At 41.8% G+C, this 21072-nt stretch overlaps 1 protein-coding gene across 2 annotated transcripts; it reads left to right on the top strand.

Annotated features, from left to right (window-relative positions):
- Positions 1-4433: 4433 nt before the first annotated feature.
- Positions 4434-16559, top strand: SOD2 (superoxide dismutase 2). 2 transcript variants are annotated; one of them, XM_055311122.1, is made up of 5 exons: positions 4434-4551; positions 4849-5051; positions 9152-9268; positions 11012-11191; positions 13140-16559. In XM_055311122.1, exons 1-5 carry the CDS (start codon positions 4529-4531, stop codon positions 13283-13285), a joined length of 669 nt encoding a protein of 222 aa, XP_055167097.1. In that variant the 5' UTR covers positions 4434-4528; the 3' UTR covers positions 13286-16559. The 2 variants fall into 2 exon arrangements, with proteins under 2 accessions (XP_055167097.1, XP_055167098.1); XM_055311123.1 differs by having other exon boundaries at positions 4439-4551; positions 4852-5051.
- Positions 16560-21072: the final 4513 nt, after the last annotated feature.

Here is a 21072-nt window from a genome sequence, read left to right as displayed (position 1 = left end):
GGCTAGTGAAGATATAAGCTAGCACCAGAACAGGGGAATGTAGACCAGGATGGCTAGTGTTCTGGGACATGCTTGAGATGGATCCAAAGTTCATACTATTCCCAGTGGATCAAGTCCTGGCATGAACCTCTCTGTGGTGTATGAGACCAAGCCTCCTGCACACCTACTCTGGTTCCTTGGTGTGGGGTGTAACCCCTGGCACAGGCTGGCCAGGAGATGTAACCAGCCTGAGGTCATTGCCCTCAGGGATGTGAGTGTATTCATCTTGAATAGCTCTTGAGAATCATTCTTAGAACTGTGCCCATGAATTCAATTTTACTCCACAATAATCTTGGGGTATTAATAGACCAAGCCACTTCTCACACAGAATGCATTGGCCATGCTGGGTTTTTTTTTTTTTTTTTTTACCTAGAGTGATGGTTAATTTTATGTGACAGTTTGGAGGGTGTTTTAAATGAAATTAACATTTAAATTGGTGAATTTGTGGTAAAGCAGATTGCCTTCCATAATGTGGGAGGGTCTCATTCAATCAGCTGAGCAAAAACTGACCTCCTCAAGCAGGAGGAAATCTCCCTTAGATTGCCTTTGCACTGGTTTCATACCATTGGCTGTCCTGGGTCTCTAGCCTGTCAGTTTACACTGTAGATTTTGGACTTGCCAGCCTCTATAATCCATGAGTCATTTCCTTTAATAAATACATCTCTTTATCTGTGTATATACAAATCATATCGATTCTGTTTCTTTTTCTTTTAAGATTTATTTATTTATGTTGGAGAGAGAGTGAGAGCACATGGTGGTAGGGGGTACAGGGAGAGGGAGAGAGAGAATCCCAAGCAGGCTCTGTGCTGAGCATGGATCCCAATGCCAGGCTCAATCTCATGACCCTGAGATTATGCATGACTTGAGCAGAAATCAAGAGTCGGGCACTTAACCAACTGAACCTCGCAGGTGTCCCTCAATTCTGTTTCTTAATACATCTCTTTTTCTCCATATATACAAATCATATCAATTCTGTTTCTCAGGGCAATTCTAATACACATGGGAGTAGTTATGATGGTGGGTTATCCATTCCCCCTAAAGGATAGATATTGCATAGCCTTTATGGAGGGATCTGTTGGACTCTAAATATAGAGTGATCTTTCTTTTTACCCTCCTCCATTCTGGTTTCTCAGGTTTATGGCCCACAAGGCTGGGAAGAGTCAGGCAACCCAGTGCCAAAGGCAGCTCTAGGAAGCTGGGTTTTTACTGAGGCTAAGAAGCTGATGCGATTGAAGACACAACCCAGCATGAAAATAGAGGAGCAATATCAAGCTTCAGGTCCAAGAATTATGACTTGAATCATATGCGAAGGATGAGTCTGGAGATCAGTCAGGAGCTGAGAAGATAGGAACATGTCAGGAAGAGACATGGGAGGGGAGGGTTGCCTGGGTGGCTCAATTGGTTAAGCATCTGCCTTCAGCTCAGGTGGAGTCTCCCTACTCAGTGGGGTGCCTGCTTCTCTGTCTCCCTCTGCCTGCTGCTCCTCTGCTTGTGCTTTTTCTCTGTCAATTAAACAAAAATAAACTCTTAAAAAAAAGAAACATGGGGGAGTTTCAATACTTGAGCTATACACAAACAAGATAAGATTGAGCTCAATTTTATTGGTGCAAGGAATGTGGAAGAGGGAGTGGCAGCTGTTTAAAAGCACAGGGTTATGTCAGTGTTAACAGAGCAAGCACCCTACATTCAAAGCTCAGCTCTACTACCTACAAGCTGTGTGTGTGACCTTCGGCAAGTCTACTGTCTTCATGCAAAGGAAGAATGATAAGCCACTGCAGAGAGATGTGTAAAATTAAGAGATGATACAGAGCATTTGACCTAGTACCTAGCACATATGACGGGCTGCTCAGTAACACTGGTTCCCTTTATAGATACAATTAACTCCCTATGTGTCTTGTTCAATAAAACACTTTCATTGTGAACCAAGCTCCCTCTTTCCTTTTCTGGTATTTAATGTGTTCTTTGAGTGTGCCTCATTTCTGAGTGGGATTTGCTGAGTGAATCCACCACGAAGAATCCTTAAAAGGGAGACACTGGGGCCTAACTTTTTGTCCTCCCTCTTCATGGGAAGGAGGTGAGATGGCTGGTGCTCTAGAAGCTATTGTGGATCATGAAGAAACTCTGAGGACAGAGGAGCCTGGGTCCTTGATAATTTCATGGCACTGTCATCCCAGCCTTGGACTACCTACTTCAGATCACTTTTATGTGAGGGAATGAATATGCTCTTCTGTGTTTGAGACACTCAGTCACTAGAACGTGAATGCAATTAATAACTGGCTCAAAAGGATTTCATCTCAACCCATATTTTGCCTCCTCCAGCCAATATGTTGGTTTAACTGTGATAGGTCTGAGGATGGCTGTGAAGTGGCCTTGGGAAGTTTATGCAAGGGAAATGCACAGTTATGATGCCAGATGCTGTAGATGAGACCCTGAGCTGGCTGGAAGACTTTGGGACAGACCTCAGTCAACTGCATTTAACTCTTGGGCCAATACTGAATGAGTACTTCATATAGTGGCTAGCAAAAAAGAAAAAGAGACCTGTTCATTGGGTGTGGACAACAAAGAAGGTAAAAAATCTCAAAAAAAAAAAAATCTCCTAAACTCCAGCATTCCCCAAATCCTTGGTTTCAATCCAGATACTCTCACAGTCGGGGTTGTCTTCTGGAGGGATGTAGCTGTTACAGATATGATGTTAGAGACACTTCCACCAGACTGTTACTGTCACTAACTCGCACCCCAATTGTTGCTTGTTCAAAAGGGTGTCTCCTGAGGGAGTCAATTTAAGTATTAAAATATCATCACATCTGTACAAACTAGGAGTACATCCCATGCCGCCTAACTGGGCTCAATCTCCTTACAGTGATATTTTGTTCTCACTAGAATAAGCCCTTTTATTAGTGACTGATCTGCTGCTGAATTCTGTCATTTCATCCTTTAAAATGTCCTCTTTTTTTTTTCCAGTTCTCACAGATAATACCCTAAAACTGGTTCTTAGGACCTCAGCTAGGATTCACACAACAGCTTTCTAACTAGCTTGCCCTTCACCATATCAATGACAGACTACCTTGACTGAAAAACTACCGTGTCTCACTCAGTTCTGCTAAAATGCTTGATTTCCTGTAACCAACCTTATGAGGCACATGCCTGACCTTTCCTCAACCTGATTTTCCTCCTTTACCCAGTCATACATTCTTGGTTAGTTTCCCAACTGTCAGCAAGCCCCAGCCCTCTGGCAGAGAAGCCAGCTCAGTGGTTCCCGTTAGCTATTCCCCAACCCAAATCCTAGTCATCCCTGGGGAGGGAAGGGGGTGGAGATGGGCGTGGAAGAGAGTAGCTGAAACTATTCAGCACCTATTCTCTACTTCCTCTTAAATTATTCTAATGAATAAGGACCCAACTATGCCAATAATAGTTCAAGGCTCTCCTAACTTCTATACAGGGAGGATTCACACAGTTCAGGATTGTTCTTCTAAATGTTGGGAAAGCATTAGATGCAGCTCAGTAGACTGTAAGACAGAGTAGCAAAGAATCCTTAGTTGTACTTTTAAATATTCTCCCGAGCTTTTGGTTTATGGAAGTCACTCAGAACAAACACTCAGGTCCTGACTGGTAAGGCTTAGTGATCAAGAAAGTAGGAACTTTCATTTCTAGCCCAGTCTTTTACTTATTAACGGTGTGACCAAGGCAACCTGCTTAACTTCAGTGAGCTCATTCGTGTGGTCTGGAATCAACGGTACCTACCCTAGGAGCTCCGTAGAGATAAATGCATCTAAGCCCTGCAGCGTAGTCCCTGGCACAGCACTGTAGGCGGCCAGTAACACTATCATCAGGCCGCCGCGGGCCTGGCTCCTGTCCCAAGGTCAAATTCACTCGGAAAGAAAGGTCACTCCGCGCAGCGGTTGGAGAGGCACTGGCTCTTACACCTTACGCATGCCCAGGAGCCTGAGGCACCTCACCGGCACCCTGAGGAACCCAGGTTCCGGAGAGACCTCACCAGCCCGCTAGGGCGCACCCCAGCGGCTCCGGGAAGCCGCAGCCTCCGCTCGTGGGAGGTCGCCCGACTCCGCGGCTGCCCTGCGGCACCGAGAGCCAAGGGGCGGGGCCGCGCCGGCGGAGGGGCGGGGCCACGGGCCCCCGGGGGCGGGGCCGCGGGCCGTACCATCTTCCACCACAGTGGGGGTAGAGCGCGGCCTTCCCTATGGTTACACGCCCAGAAGCGGGCGGGTGGGCGCCGCCGGTCCCCGGACCCCCTGGGGCAGGTACCTCAAGTCCCCCCTTCTCGGGTTCCCTGGGTCAAGAGCGCGGGCTGGCTCTGGCAGGGCGGACCCCGGGGCCGTGCACCCCTCGGCGTGGGAGCGGCGGGCGCAGGGGGCGGAGCCCGTGGAGGACGGCGGTGTCCTTGCGGCGCGGCCGGAGACGCGCGGCAGTGTACGCCGGGCGGTCGGCGCGACCCTCTGTCTCCGAACGCGGGCTGGCAGGCGCGCTCACCATGTTGTCCCGGGCGGCGCTCAGGTGAGGCGTCGGGGCCGCGCGGCGCGCGCAGACGGGTCAGGGCCCCGAGGGCGAGGGGCACGGGCGGCCGCCTCCATCCGGCCCGCTCCCTGCGAGCCCCGGCTCCAGCGCCCCTGCGGGGTCCCGGCGTCGCGGGGAGGCGGCGGCGGCGCTGCCTGAGGGGCAGGTGTCACGCCTCGGGGAACGTGGAGGGCGCGCGCGCGGCGGGCGGGCGCGGGCGGGCGGGGGAAAGGCCCAGACGGCGCTGGGTCTGCGTGGACGCGTGAACGAATCGGTGTGTGTCTGCTCCGGTTCCAGCAGGAGCAGGACGCTGGTGCCGGCGCTGGGGTGTCTGGGGTCCCGGCAGAAGCACAGCCTCCCCGACCTGCCGTACGATTATGGCGCCCTGGAGCCTCACATCAACGCCCAGATCATGCAGCTGCACCACAGCAAGCACCACGCCGCCTACGTGAACAACCTGAACACCATCGAGGAGAAGTATCTGGAGGCGCTGGAGAAGGGTGGGTGCCGGGCTGCGGGCGGGCGGGCGGGCGGGTCAGCGGGGCCGCGTCGCCTGCCCCCGGGTTGACCTGGCGCCAGCACTCACGAGGAAAGCACTCACTTTGTGGGAAATTGGAACAGGCCTGTGCGTATCGACTAATACTTAGAATTCAGTATTACCATATAATAGACACTTACACTTTTTTTTGTTTGTTTGTCTCCCCTAAAGAGCTCAGGTGACAGAACAGTAACGTGTGGACTTTTGTGTGCCTGGGGGGGGGGGGGCGTGTGTTCCAGAATCTGTGTTTTCATGTCTTCATACAGAACCGTGTTACACTTCTCAGCCTGTTAATCGGTGGCATTGAAAAAAGTCAGTGCACTGGGAAATCAGAAAGTACTAGAAAAGTAATTCACTCTACGTATTGCTTAATAAGCTGCATAGTTGTTTTTTTTTTTTAAAAAGTGCTTTCCCTTTCTTTTTATTGACTTTAGAGCCCCTGAAATTTGTTGAGTCAATTTCAGACGGTGACATCTTGTTGACTGGGGGCATCTAGTGGGAAAATGCAGTATTTCAGCCTGATTGTATGAGGTAATTGGCTAAACAAAAACAAAAGAAGTTGCCACATTCTGGAAGATTTGTGACAGGAAACTTGAGTACTGGGAAAAAGGTGGGGTGATTTGAACGGGAAAGGGGTTTTAGAAAATAACAAATTTGGTAAAGATGTGGTAATGATGACAAGGTGGGAATATCCCAGTTGTGAAATTGTTTCCTGGATGACAACATCTGACAAGGCAAGCCTTTCTCTTCAATATTTTAAAAACAACTTCATTTCAGCCATTGTGCAATCATACCTTTACTTGTTTCATGAAAGCTGCTGACAAAAAAAAAAAACTTTGCATTATATTGTGTTTTGTTGACTATCATGAGTACCTGCAGAGTTTTCTTTTATTTAAAAAATATATATATTTTAAAGACTATTGAAGAATTAGATTTTCATGTTTGAAAATTTGGGGCAAAAGTATTAAGTGAAATAACGTCTCCAATCTCATGACAAGTATATAAATAAATTTCACACAAAAGTATTTAACTTTCTTGTATTTAACAGGAAAAAATTGAAACCAAAGAAAATGTTGAACTTAAGAAAAGTTTTTATTATTTTTTTAAAGATTTTATTTATTCATGAGAGACACAGAGACAGACCTAGGCCAAGGGAGAAGCAAGCTCCCTGTGGGGAGCCTGATGCAGGGCTAGATCCCACCCTGAGCCAAAGACAGATGGTCAACCTCTGAGCCACCCAGGAGTCCCAAGAAAAATATTTTTAAAAGCAGATAGTAAGACCCTGCCCAAATTTCTCTTATTATTAATACTATTTTTTTGAAATATAAGCTGTACATCCATTGTGGGGCTCAAACTTACAACCCGAGATCAAGAGTCATATGCTGTACCAACTGAACCAGCCAGGTGCCCCCTCAATTTTATATTAAAATTTAAAAATGACGAAGTAAACTTTAAGAGATTGAGATCATTAAGCAATTTTCAGTAAACATGTTTCTTTACAATTGGGAAGTATTAATTACTGTTGACTTATTAAAAACCAATATGAAACTTTTAGGGTGACTTCCTTAGAATAATTACTAAGAGAGACAGTGGTCAGCAAGAAATTTTTTTTTTTTAAAGATTTTATTTATTTATTCATGAGAGACACAGAGAGAGAGGCAGAGACACAGGCAGAGGGAGAAGCAGGCTCCATGCAGGGAGCCCCACGTAGGACTCGATCCAGGGTCTCCAGGATCAGGCCCTGGGCTGAAGGCGGCGCTAAACCGCTGAGCCACTGGGGCTGCCCAAGAAAATTGTTTTCTAAACATAACAAGAAGGTGGCGTCTTAAAACCGCTCTCACAGAGGATCTGTGTATTCTGAGATCACTTGGTCCTCACTTCTCTGAGATATGCCCTAAGAGCAGATTAGAGAACTTCTATTATGTAAACTCCCTAAGCACTGAGCTCTCAGTGGTACTTTGTGTCTTTCACTTTGCCCCTTAGTATTTTGCGAATAATGAACATTTGGGACTTGATTGAACAAGGGAATTGCCATTTTTGTTAATAGTTAATGTTAGTTTCTTGAAGACTTGGAAAATAATATTTTGCCTACAAGATAGGAAAAAATGTCTTCAAATGTGACTTTGTCTATAGCTGTCAGAATTTTTTTCCATAAAAATTACATTTAATATATTCATTTATCTAGCCAGCAAACATTGTCGAGTGCCTGATATGTCAGAGGCAGTATATTGGCCCTTGGAACACAGAATGCCCAGAAGTCCTTGTTATTATTGGAACTTTGGTTCTAGTGGGGAGACAGATGAACAAGTAAATAGTATGCCAGGGGTTTTAAGTCCTATCAAGAAAAAGGAGTAGGGGAAGTGGCGGGGAATTGCCCATTGTATATTGTGGTTTGAGAAGGCTTCGCTGATGAAGTTGACATGTCAGTGGAGACTTGACAGAGAAATGTGGGAACGAGTCATGAGGCTATCTGCAGGAAGAGTATCCCAGTACAGGCAACAACAGTCAGTGGAAACTAAACTGGGAGCAGACTGAGCTTCTGTCTTGTAAGTGCAAGGGAGGCCATTGTGCCTGGAGCTGGGGCAGCGAGGCCCTGCAGAGGGTCAGATGACCAGATGATGTGCATCTTTGAAGCCGATTGTAGGGGATCACTCTGAGTGAGAGGAGCAGCCTTTGGAGGGGTGGGGTTTGACTAGAGGAATGCCATAGTCACTTTGGGGTCTAGAGGAGCCCTCTGGTCACTGTATTGAGAACAGTGTAGGGGGCACATGTGGAAGCAGGAGACCAGTGTGGGATGGTGGCATGGATGCGGGTAGGTAATGTTGCTGGTCTGCACCAGAGGTAGGAAGATGGGATCAGGTGCTGAGTCTTTTTTGAAGGTAGAGCTGGCTTTGCCGGTGGGTATGTTGGATTGAACGTGGTGTGTGAGAGAAAAGGAGTAAGAAATGACTAAGTTATCAGAAATGTCCTGAGAATACAGCTGGCACTTGGTGGGATGGGGAAGGACATTGGAGAGTAAGTTTGGGTTTGAAAATCTAGAGTTTCAGTTTTGAATATGAATTTTCTGATGAATTTTTTTGTTATTGTAATGTTGAACTATTTTCTGATGAATTGTAGAAAATGAGAGCTGAAAATCTATTTTTAAAAACTTCTATTTATTTATTTTTAGTAAACTCCACCTCCCCTATGGGGCTTGGACTCAGCACCTGGAGACCAAGAGTCTTATGCTCTACTGACTGAGCCACACAAGCACCCCTGAAAATTTATCATTTAGTCTGTTTATGGAACCACACATGTCAGTGTGTCACTGTTTTGTGTCTGTTCTCATCGTTGCTGAAATCTTCCTTTTTTTTTTTTTTTTGTTAAAGGTTTATTTATTTATTCATGAGAGAGAGAGAGAGAGAGAGAGAGAGAGAGGCAGAGGCAGAGACATAGAGCAGCAAGCTCCTTGCAGGGAGCCTGATGTGGGACTCAATCCCTAGACCCAGGATCATGCCCTGAGCCAAAGGCAGATGCTCAACCACTGAGCCACCCAGGCATCCCTGTTGCTGAAATCTTTAATATTGTAGAAAACTTTGAGTTCTTTGAAGCTCAGGAAAGAATTTTCTGCATGCTTTGTACCCCCTGCTGGGCCTCTCATTAGTTGTTGAGCGTGTTATTAATTGAACTGAAAATCCACTGAGACAAATAATTTTTTTTTAAGGATTTTATTTGTTTATTCATGAGAGACACAGAAAGAGAGAGGTAGAGACACACAGGCAGAAGGAGAAGCAGGCTCCATGCAGGGAGCCTGATGTGGGACTTGATCCTGGAACTTCAGGATCACACCCTGAGCCGAAGGCAGATGCTTAACCGCTGAGCCACCCAGGCATCCCAGGACAAAGAATTTTAAGGAAAAAAATTTTTTTTTGTAGAATCCCAGAATTGTGGAATTTTAGGACCTATAGGAATGTTGTAGATAAGCTAGTCCTATTATATGACATTTTACAGAAAAAAAAATGGCGTATAGAAGGTTTGAAAAGTAAGAATTATAAAAAGTCTGTTTGCCTCTTTACATTACAGGTGACGTTACAGCTCAGATAGCTCTTCAGCCTGGGCTCAAGTTCAATGGAGGAGGTCATATCAATCATTCCATCTTCTGGACAAACCTGAGCCCTAAGGGTGGTGGAGAACCAAAAGGTTGGTAGATAATGATGTTGTCTTAGCTAAATGTTGTGCACAATAGGAATGACTGGTGCTTTTCTTATGTTAATTCTGAGGTATCATAGTGGCATATTTTTCATAGCAAGGAGTACAATGAAATTGTAACTTGGAAAGGGACATGTGTAGGAATGGAGAGTATGTTCAGGGAGTTATGTCATCACCTTAATACACACACACGGTGTCAGATATGGTATCAACTTCTGGTTGAAATGTACTGTGCTTACGTTAGAATAAGACTGGTAAACAGTTTTTAGAAGAGTTGAGGAACCCAGGGGTGGGTAAGATACTTAATCCTTCTGTACCTACTTTCTTCATCTCTATGATACGGGCATAATAATAGAGCTGTTTTGAAAATTACATAAGTTATCAAGTGTTAAAATGCTTAGAATAGTGCCTTTTGCTATTATTACTCTTCCTGATAAAAAGTCAGTTGTCCGAGAAAATGAGGTTTTTCCAGGACACCTGCAGATTAATGAGGGGACTACAGAGCCAATGGTCTTGTTCACTGCGGTTCGTTTACTTGATCTCTTGTGTGACGTGTGGAGGCCCAGACAACTTGAATTCTCTTCCTCACTCCAGGGAAGGTATGGGGCATAAGTAGAGCTCTCCCTGTCTCTGGCTCCTTCAGTTTCTATGGGTGAGTTTGTTTTTGTTTTGTGGAAGGCATCTTTGGTACTTGGAATAAGCAATTTCATTTGTAAGTAAAGATGAACGGGAGAGTAACTATGGGAAGCTGGACATGTCTTTTTATGCATTAGGTCTGCAGATGGTGACTTAGTACTTTTGACAGTTAGTAGAATGTCAGATGCGCCCATATTCAGCCAAAGATCTTGGTACTCTGACACTTTGGGTTATCTGTACCACTGTATTCTTTTTTTTTTTTTTTAAAGATTTTATTTATTTATTCATGATAGAGAGAGAGAGAGAGAGAGAGAGAGAGAGAGAGAGGCAGAGACACAGGCAGAGGGAGAAGCAGGCTCCATGCCGGGAGCCCGATGCAGAACTCAATCCTGGGACTCCAGGATCGCACCCCTGGCCAAAGGCAGGTGCCGAACCGCTGAGCCACCCAGGGATCCCCTGTACCACTTTATTCTATTTGTGCTTAAAATAGATAACTACTTTGAAACCATTGGAATCAGAGAAGTGATATTTTTGGCCCATTTGATTTGGTTGATGTAGTCAATCTAGAATTATATTCTACATTGCTACAGAATAAAAGGACTGTAGTTCTTATAGTGTACCCTTTGTTCAGTAATAAAAGACAAAATCATTCTTTTTAAAATTATGTAATTATGAAAGAAAAGATCTAGGCCACCTTGGGGAAGAACCAAATATCAATCATAAAATTTTATTCCTAGATTGAGACAGAGTAACAGGTAGGGTAGAAGTCAAAGTAAAAATTTCTGTTGAAGGGAAAAAAGAAAGCTAATGGAAAATATTATTTCTTTTCTGATGGAAATAGCACAGTGAGGGAAGAAATCTCTCTAACATGATTCAGAAACAAACACATGAATTAAAATTGTGAGACCTTATGACACTGGTGTCAGGGCAAGAGCAACTTGGTGCTATCTAGGCTCACAGGGTTAGGTTATGTCTTCATATGTTGCCTAGTTGTATCTTGTGCCATATGACAAGCTTATTTTAAATATGTAATGACTTTTTTTATTGCAGTTGTTGCAATCTGTTCATTTGTGGGTGTTTTTGGATTCTTCTAAATAGGGGAATTGCTGGAAGCCATCAAACGTGATTTTGGTTCCTTCGACAAATTTAAGGAGAAGTTGACCACTGTATCCGTCGGTGTCCAAGGCTCAGGTTGGGGTTGGCTTGGTTTCAATAAGGAGCAGGGACGCTTGCAGATTGCTGCTTGTTTTAACCAGGATCCCCTGCAAGGAACAACAGGTTAGATTTGAAAATGGTTTCACATTTGGTTAGTGGGAGGTGGTTCACTGTAAAGCATTTACCTTGAAATAAGGAATGCTAGCGATGATTAAAGCTATTAGGAACACGTACTCATGTGAGTAAATCTTAACAGCTGATAATAAGCTGATAATACTGAGTCTTGTTTAAGCAAAAATGCTTTAAAAGCCCTTGATATTTTGTAAAATTAGTACATGTAATTTTACAGCTACGTTAACAAAAAATGTTTTGAACATAAACTCTACTTCATTTAACGGAGAATTCCTATCAGCTTACATAATTACATGCACTGAAATTAGATAAACACCACAAAGGAGGAAAAGACCTATAAGCTGAGTCTGACCTAGACCTTGGACTCTCAGCCCGTCTGGCAACTCCCTGTGGTCAAACTTGGCACTGGAGCTCAGATTTCCAGACTTGCTTTTTGGGGGTTTTGGTTTTGGTATAGGAAAATATTTGGATTAGAAGCTCCAGGCTGGGTTCACCAAACCCTTTTCCATGTTGAGCCAGGTTGAATTAGAATGTCTTTAGGAGATAGTCATAAGGCAGCCAGCAGTTAGTTAGAACTTTGATCTGCAGTGTAATAGACTGTGGTGACGTTCAACCTCAGTCACCAGTTCTCAGCCACATTTTTTCTTTTCTTTTCTTTTCTTTTCTTTTCTTTTCTTTTCTTTTCTTTTCTTTTCTTTTCTTTTTTTCTTTTCTTTTCTTTTCTTTCTTTTCTTTTCTTTTCTTCTTTTTCTTTCTTTCCTTTTTTCTTTTCCTTTTTCTTCTTTTCTTCTTTTCTTTTTTTTTTTTTTAAAGATGTTATTTATTTATTCATGAGAGAGAAGGCAGAGATATAGGGAGAGGGAGAAGCAGGTGCCTCACAGGGAGCCAATGTGGGACTTGATCTTGGGACCCTGGGGTCACACGCTGAGCTAAAGACAGATACTCAACTGCTGAGCCACCCAGGAGTCCCTCAGCCACATTTTCCAACATTTTTCATACATGTCAGCAGACTTTCTTACATGCTTCACTTACCTGGATATGTTCAGATTTAGCCAGAATCTAAGTGGCTCTTTTGGGGAAAGTGAGATACTAGAGAATGCTATAGTCAGGTCTATCTTTTAAGGCGTGACAGAAAAGGCTGTGATTTCCAGGTAAACCCTGGCCACACCTGTTTCTCTTCCACTTGAGGAAAGCCCATTGGAATGAAAATCAGTGAAAAAGTCATGGCAGTTTATTTAGGGGAAAAATCATTTATGAAGTTTGTTACCTTAATTATTTATAATACATGATTAGTGACTAGCTCCCCACTGATGAAGACCTACTGGTTGGGACTTGTTGGACAGGAGAGCTATCATTTAGTTTGAGAGTTTTTGAAAATGAGTGTTGTATAAGTAATTCTTTCTTCAGAGTATTTAATTTCTGAGAACAGTGTCTCTCTTTTTTTTTTTTTTGTCCTTTTCAGTTTTCCTTGTTAACTTATTTATTCTTAGTGTCTCATAAATGCTCTGTATTCTTTGAGACTAACAATATTAGCCTTGGGAGCAGATTGGTTCTTCTAAAACCCTCTTGACAGCTTCAGAAGGTCCTCAACCACCCCCATAAACATGGTAAACTTACTGATCTCCCCAAGAATTGGCTTGTGGATGGATTTGTTGGTATTTTAAGAACAGCCGTTAAAATACCGTACATAATTTTCCGAAGTCTATTTTAGACTTCTTACTATTTATCATATTTTCTTCCAAAGAGTAAAGTTTGAAAGTTTTTTATAGGGTATGTATTCTTATGCAAACTTCCTATTTGTAAAAGAAACAGAAAATGGATGGCAAGGTTGTGGAGGGTAATTTTGTGTGCATAGGATAAAGTTTAAATTGAGAATATGCAGTCAGGTTTTAGATTGAAATTCACAGGTTTTGCTTTTTTCCCCCCTTCTCTCCAATAGGTCTTATTCCACTACTGGGGATCGATGTGTGGGAGCATGCTTATTACCTTCAGTATAAAAATGTCAGACCGGATTATCTAAAAGCTATTTGGAATGTAATCAACTGGGAGAATGTAACCGAGAGATACATGGCTTGCAAAAAGTAAAACATTATCATTACATTGAGCAAAATAAGGTTTTCACAACTATTTTTGTAGTAGTGCAGAGTACCATAGTATACCAGTAAGCTGCTCTATTGTAGCATTTCTTAATGTAGCTTGTTCAAGCGTTTTATGAACATGATTCAATGCTATGGATTTCTTGTTTTCAAATTTTGTTGTTGGGCAACTGAAAAAAGTAAGTGGTTTGTGTGATATAGTCTTTTCATTGAACATATTTTTCATAGAGTTCAGATAGCTAGCAGGTTATAATTGCCATCATAAAACCATCAAAAAGATCTCATCCTTGTCCTCTTCAGGCCTCCAGGGAAGCCTTTTGCCTCAGTTCTATTGCACTTGTAGAAAATCTGGTCCTTTGCCCCACTTGTTTAACGATAAAAGATTAAATTTGTTTCCCAAGGGAAATGTTCAGTTTTTCTATTGAAAATTGCTCTTTTTGTAAGTAATCTTCTGTCAAGTAGTACTTGTAGATATCACCCATGGGCCTTTAATTATTTTTGGTCACATGTTCCATAGGGTTAACACCATTTTGGCTTAAAAAAAATGTAACTTGATTGCTAATTGAGAATTGCTTTATTATGAAAAGGAAATGGTTCTGCCTTCGAATGTTTCTGTTGGGAGAAATAAAAATAATTTTATGTGAAATTTTGTCATCAAACATAGATGTTTGTGTTGGGTACAGGCTTAAGGCGGACAAATCTGGGCCTTATTGATAAAATGAACGTTGGGAATGAGGCCAGAGACCATTCTGGCCAGGCACCTGCCCCCTTCCCTGCCCTGTTCATGAGTACGACTCTGCAGAGCAGCAGCCTGGGTGGGGTGCTGCCTTTCCAGAGTGGCAAAATGGGGAGGAATTGTCCGGGAACACCACTTTTCAAACACTTGTCTTTGAGTTATTCTATCATTATTGATCTTGTTTTCTTTTAAAAAATGTGCAGTCATGATAGTAGCTTTATACTGTGTAGTCCTTTAAAATAGAGGAAAACAATACCCATAATCCAGTGACACAGCATGTCAGATTGTGTTCCTGTTTTGTGTTTGCAGTTGGAATTGTTTAAATCTAGCAGGATCCTTTTCTTTTCTTTTTAAAGATTTACTTATTTATTTATGATAGACACAGAGAGAGAGGCAGAGACACAGGCAGAGGGAGAAGCAGGCTCCACACCAGGAGCCCAACACAGGACTCGATCCTGGGTCTCCAGGATCGTGCCGTGGGCCAAAAGCAGGTGCCAAACCACTGTGCCACCCAGGGATTCCTGCAGGATCCTTTTCTAATTTGGCTTAACATTGTCACATGTTCCATGTTTCATCATTTTCCTTATTTTTGGTGGCTGTATAATTTATCAATTGGATACTTCCTAATTTATTTTACAGTTCTGTTACTGAATATTTCATTGGTTTCTAATTGTTATTCAAATAATGCTGTGGTGAGCAACCTACATAGATTTTACCTTCTTTTTTTTTTTAATTTTTAAAAATATTTTATTCATGAGAGAGAGAGAGAGAGAGAGAGAGAGAGGCAGAGACACAGGCAGAGGGAGAAGGAGGCTCCCTGCAGGGAGCCCGACATGGGTCTCAATCCCGGGTCTCTAGGATCACGTCCAGGGCTGAAGGTGGTGCCAAACCGCTAAGCCACTTGGGCTGCCTAGATTTTAATTTCTATTAAAAGAATTTTTCTATACAGGTTTCCTCTTAAACCTATTTAGGAACAAGATGTTTTCTCAAGTTAGTATATTATTTTTCTCCCAAGTTTATTCTATTTTTTTCCCCCACAGGAAAATGGAGTAACTTAGCAGTTTCAATATTGAAGACTGAAGTTTAAAAAAAATTAAATTTAAGGCACTTTTCTTTCAGAATTCAATTAGAAAGTATTTAGGCTTTCTGAATTGTCAGTAGTGTTGATGATATTAGTGATAACTTGTGTGTGCTTGTGTATTGAAGACACTTTGGAGACTAGGATTGCCATCCTTACCTATACCACGGTAAAGTGACTTTCATGGAGGGCAAATGAAGGTCATGTGATTACTGCTTATATATATACACACAGATATCTGTGTATATATACATATGTATATATATACACACACATAGGCACATATGTTTGTATGTATGCAGATATATATGTATAAACATGGTAGGGAACTCTGTTTAAACAGACAACTTACCAAAGTAGAACCTTTTTGAAAGGGGGACTTTTGAATACAAGTAATCTGCTAGATCATGGTTTGTATTGAACTAGCACGTACGTAGAGATTACGGATTAACATAAAGCTCTTTGACTTTTATTAAGCTTTACGATTTCAAAAAAAAATCAATGTTGAAATTTCTATGGGGCTCTATTTTTGCTTTGATTTTATGTTGAGGGAACAAGGGAAAGCACACTGGTCTTCCCTAAGGTTTTGTTTTTTTCCTCCCCATCGGATAGATTTTTAAGAGACTAAGATAATTTACAGATTAAGATTTTAATCAACGAGTGGAGAATGAGACTTCAAGGTTTTGTTTAGCCCAGTTTTTCATAATAGAAAAGAAAGAAAAAATAAAAGCCATTTTTCTGAAATGAACCAAGCACTGTTCATCCAAGAGGGGTTTTTATGACTGAATCAGCAGTGCCTGCTCTTTGTTAGCTTTGCTTCAAACACCATAGCGTGATTAGTGCTGAAAACAAGACCCAGGACAAATACTGTCCAAAATAGAATCTGCTGCTTGAACTGTTGTGTAATAATTAAACTTTGATGTTGAGAAATTACAGTTTTATTGTACTCCTCAAATACGTGATACTAAAATGAGATTGGAGTTTCTGAAAAAGTAACATTAAAATGATAAAATTAGGATTGATGTGTGGTGTTACTCATATCTAAAACTATATTTAAATACAACTTTTATTTCCTGTTTTAATTTCAGGGGATCTACTATTTGGGAAAGCTATTGGGGAAATGTTTTATAAATCACTGTTTCTCATTTTCAGTCATATTTAAAGACTGGGCAAGCTGATGTCCTGTCTTCCAAGGTACACATCAAACCTGCGATACAGTAAAAATCCTATGAGGTCCTGGATAGTTTTCATTTAATTATCCATTAGAGAAACATTTATTTTCCTATTTTAAGTGTGAAGTTTTTTGATTGTTAATAAAAGAATCTGTCAACTATCAAAAGAGGTCTTGTATTATGCATGTGTGTGCAAACATTAATATTCCTGTAATGCTTTGTCATTTTTACTGCTTTTCTGTTGGAAAGGGATAATAAATAGGTAGTTGAAATTTTACTATGAGGGCATATGAAGTTTCTTCATATCTGTAGTAACATCTGATAATATAATAGCATAGTATTTTATGTACTAAATTATAAAGTTATAACATCTTCAGACACTAACCAGATGTAAACTATTGCCTTTGAGTGCCTGGGTGGCTTGGTTGGTTAGGTGTCCAACTCTTGGTTTGGGCTCAGGTCATGATGTTGGAATTGTGGGTTTGAGGGCCATGCTGGGCTCCATGCTCAGTGGGGAGTGTGCTTGAGATTCTCACTCCCTCTCCCTCGGCCCCTTCCCCTGTGTGTGTGCTCTCTCTCTCAAATAAATGAATAAAAAAAATATATATATATATAAAGAAAATTGCCTTAACTAATAGGTAGCACATCTTGTGATAAAAGGCTGTTTACTTCTCTTTTTCCAAAAAGTTCTGGGCTGGTGATACTTTATCCACTCAGAAGTATGAGCTCACCTCATACATCTTCCCCTGGACTATACATATAACAGTTTTAGAAAGGGAAGTAAGGTGCACCTGTGTTTGGTGAAGTCATGCTGCATGCTCTTCCACTCATGCTTATAATGGTAATGGGTGCTGAGGCACCTGGGTGGCTCGGTGGTTGAGTGTCTGCCTTTGGCTCAGGTCATGATCCCAGGGTCCTGGGATCGAGTCCTGCATCAGGGTCCCCGCAGGGAGCCTGCTTCTCCCTCTGTTTGCGTCTCTGCCTCTCTCTCATGAATAAATAAAATCCTTAAAATTTTAAAAAAATGGTAATGGGTGCTATTCTCAAGATTCTTCCGGAACATCTTACAAAAAAATAAGACCTCTCAATTTAAATTGTGAAAAGGAAGGCAAAGGAATGCTTCTGAATCCCTGCTTTCTGCTAGTCTTTTACGTTCAGTGTGCCATTGTCACGTTCGGTGCCTCTCAACACAGAGGCAAATCTGTGTTTGTGTCAGTCCCCACTCAAACACAAGCTCTGGGAAGGCCCAGGACAAAGCTTATTCATTTGTGTCTTTGGGACTGAGTACACTGTTCTAGGCCCATACTCAAATATTTATATTAAATGATGTCATTTAATTCAATCTTCATTGTAAATACATGTTTGCAAGGTTCAGTTCACCTCCCAAAACCCACAGAGATGCTGTGACTGAAGCCCTCATGCTTGCTACTCTCCCTGCTGCCGGCATTTGTACCCGTCACAGGAAGAAACCATGAATTCCACACTGGCAGGGCTGGGTTCTGGTCCTGGTGCTTTCACTCAGCAGCTGTGTGATATGGTCAGCATGCATGTTTCAGGTTCCATCCCTTTAATTTTGAAGGATAGATTTGGAGAGAGCATCTTACCTGCCAACTCCCAGCATTTTATGGATTTATCTGTGTATTGACTAAAATTGTGGTGGATAAATGAATACTGATTATAAGAAATGGTCATGTCACTTACAAAGGGCAACCGTCCAGCTTATTATTAAGTCTTCCAATAGAAGATTTGCTGGTGTTGCTCATAGTGACTCCATCTTTCACTGGGGCTTGAGAAGGATGCCAGGAAGAAAAAAACAAAAAACAAAAAACGAGTCTTTTAGTTTCTTATCCCCACCAGCATTTAAGCAATATCAAAAAGGAGTGTTCAGTTGGCTAAGCTGTCTCCTGAGTACCAACTTGTATTAAATTACACCTTAACTAAATTCGGACTTTATTCCTTTTATCTCCCTTGGCCTGGAGTAATTGTGTGATTAATCTGTCATTGATTTGGAGTATGTTATTTCTTTATTGCCTTTTTCAGAGACATCTTGTATGCCATTGACTTGTGAAATTCTCAGTGAACTGTTAAATTTCTGGCAAAGAGTCTTGAAAAAAGAGGAAAGATCTGGGGGGAAATAACCCTTATGGAAAGTAAGATGCCCAGGATTATACAATAAACCCTGGCACCCACTAGATTTAGAGACTACTACAGATTAGACATTACAATATTTTTATTAGAGAAAAAAAGAAAAAGAAAATGGCTCGTAATAATACCTCCTGTTTTTTCACAGGGAGTAGCATAGCACAGATTGTGGAACCAGGTTGCCTGAGTTTACAGCCTGGCTACATCACTGTTTTTCTGGTTGCTGTACTGAGAACCCCTGCTTGAATAAGCTATAAATGTTTATTTCTATTCTATATAAGGCTCCAGGTGCTTTCTCTAGGCGATCACTCTCCTATTAGTGATTGACATGCTTCCACCATGCCCCATCATCTTCGATATGTGGCATCCAGGGTTCCTGTTCTTGTTGGCATTGAGCTAGCAGAAGTGGAGAGAGCATGGGGGATTTGCTCCTGGGGAGCTTGTATGGTCTGGCATACATCACTTCTCACATTTCACCGGCTAGAATGGAGTCATGTTCCAAATGGTAAGGGATGCCTTACTGGTGCGATCTTGTCTATGGGTCACCTTTCTCAGTCAGTGTTTCTCATTGTCAGAACATCTATCCCCAAAGTCCCAACTTCAAGAGATACACAGTCCTGTCCACTAGGTTTGTTTGTGGCCCCTCATGGTCTGGTGACCTATGAACCAAAAAGTCACAGTGTCTGCCCGACTGTCCCATCCCAACCTGATGTACATGGAGATGCATGCACAGAAAATGACAGTAACAAGTCTTGTTGAGAAGGGAGGGAAGATAACTCAGCACCCACTGGTCCATGGTAGCATTGTGATGGGTGAGAGCAGTTTCCTGATTAGACCTGGGTTTGCTGCCTGTGCGGTATCCTCCTGACAGCTGGTTCTACCCTCTGGAGGTTCTCATTTGTGCATCCTCCATGATTCATTGGGGGTAGGTGATGGGCAATTCCTTCTACTCAGAGGACGTATAGCTTTCCTGGCCTGGTTTCTGTCCATGCAAGTTTGGGAGGTCTGAAAGTTATTTTAAAACTCAAATGCTGACTTTTTAGTTTGACTCTATTGTTTCCTTGGTGATACAATCCCCTTAAACAGTTTCTACTTGTTGCCAATTCATGTGCCAGTATCCACTTCTACAATTTTTTACTAGACAGACCTCTGAAGATTGATTTATACTTGCTTCTTCACCCCATCAATGTGATAGTGCTACTTTTTTTTAAAAAATATTTTAAAAGAGAGACAGCACACACAGGGGAAGCAGCAGTGTGAGAGGGAGAAATGGTCTTCCCACTGAGTGGGGAGCTGGACATGGTACTTGACCCAGGACCCCAGGATCATGACCTGAGCTGAAGGCAGATGATTAACTGAGCCACCCAGATTCCTTACATGTCCTTGTAAACAAATTGATATATTTTTTTTGGAAGGGGATGTTGAAATTTTTTCAGAAAAAAGTGGTATATTTTGGTCAAGTTCTGGCTTAGCCATAGTGTGTATTTTTTTAATTAATTACTTTAATTATTTTAATTTTTAATTCCAGTATGGTTCATATGCTTCACATACAGTGTTATATGAGCTTCAGGTGTATAATACAGCGATTCAACAATTCTATACATTATTCACTGCTTATCAGGATAAATGTCCTCTTAATTCCCCCTTCACATAGTTCACCCATCCCTCCCCCACACCTCCCCTCTGATAACCATCAATGTGTTCTCTATAGTTAACAGTCTGTTTCTTAGTTTGTCTCTCTTTTTTTCCTTTGTTCATTTATTTTGTTTCTGAAACTCCACATGTGAGTGAAACCATATGGTATTTGTCTTTCTCTGACTTACGTCACTTAGTGTTATACTCTCTAGTTCCATCCACATTGCTGCAAATAGCAATATCTCATTCTTTTTTATGGCTGAGTAATAGTCCACTGTATGCATATACCTCATCTTTTTTTTTTTTTTTTTTTTAAGAAGGCTCCATGCTGGACAGGGGCTTGAACTCAGGGCTTGAACTCATGACCCTGAGATTAAACCTGAACTGAGAACAAAAGTTGGATGCTTAACCAACTGAGCCACACAGGTGCCCCTAGGCTTTATGTTTTAGAGCAGTTTTAGATTAATAGCAAAACAGAGCAGAAAGTACAGAGATTTCCCATTTGCCCCCTAGAATTCATATAGCCTCCCTCACTATTAACATTCCTCACCAGAAAGATACATTTGTTATATTCAATGAACTTATATTGACAAATCATAATCACCTGGGTTTTGATAAATATACGATGACGTGCATCCACCATTATCATATCATACAAAATAGATTCATTGGTTTGAAAGTCCTCCATGCTCCACTTGTCATATTTCCATCCCCACAAGCCTTTGGCAACCGCTGATTTTATTTCACTGTCACCATAGTTTTTCCTTTCTCAGAATATCATATGCTTGGCATCATACAGAATGTAACCTTTTCCTATTGGCTTCTTTCATTTAGTAATATGCATTTAAGTTCCCTCCATGTGTTTTCATGTCTTGAATGATCATTTCTTTCTAAGTGCTGAATAGTATTACATTGTGTGGATAGACCACAATTTATCTTGGTTGCTTGTAAATTTTGGCAGTCATGAACAAAGCTGCTATAACACAGGTTTTTGTGTGAGTATAAGTTTTCAA

The sequence above is a fragment of the Nyctereutes procyonoides genome, unplaced genomic scaffold, assembly GCF_905146905.1.
Source record: "Nyctereutes procyonoides isolate TBG_1078 unplaced genomic scaffold, NYPRO_anot_genome, whole genome shotgun sequence".
Classification (NCBI taxonomy): Eukaryota; Metazoa; Chordata; class Mammalia; order Carnivora; family Canidae; genus Nyctereutes; species Nyctereutes procyonoides.
This window is presented reverse-complemented; position numbering and strand designations above follow the sequence as displayed.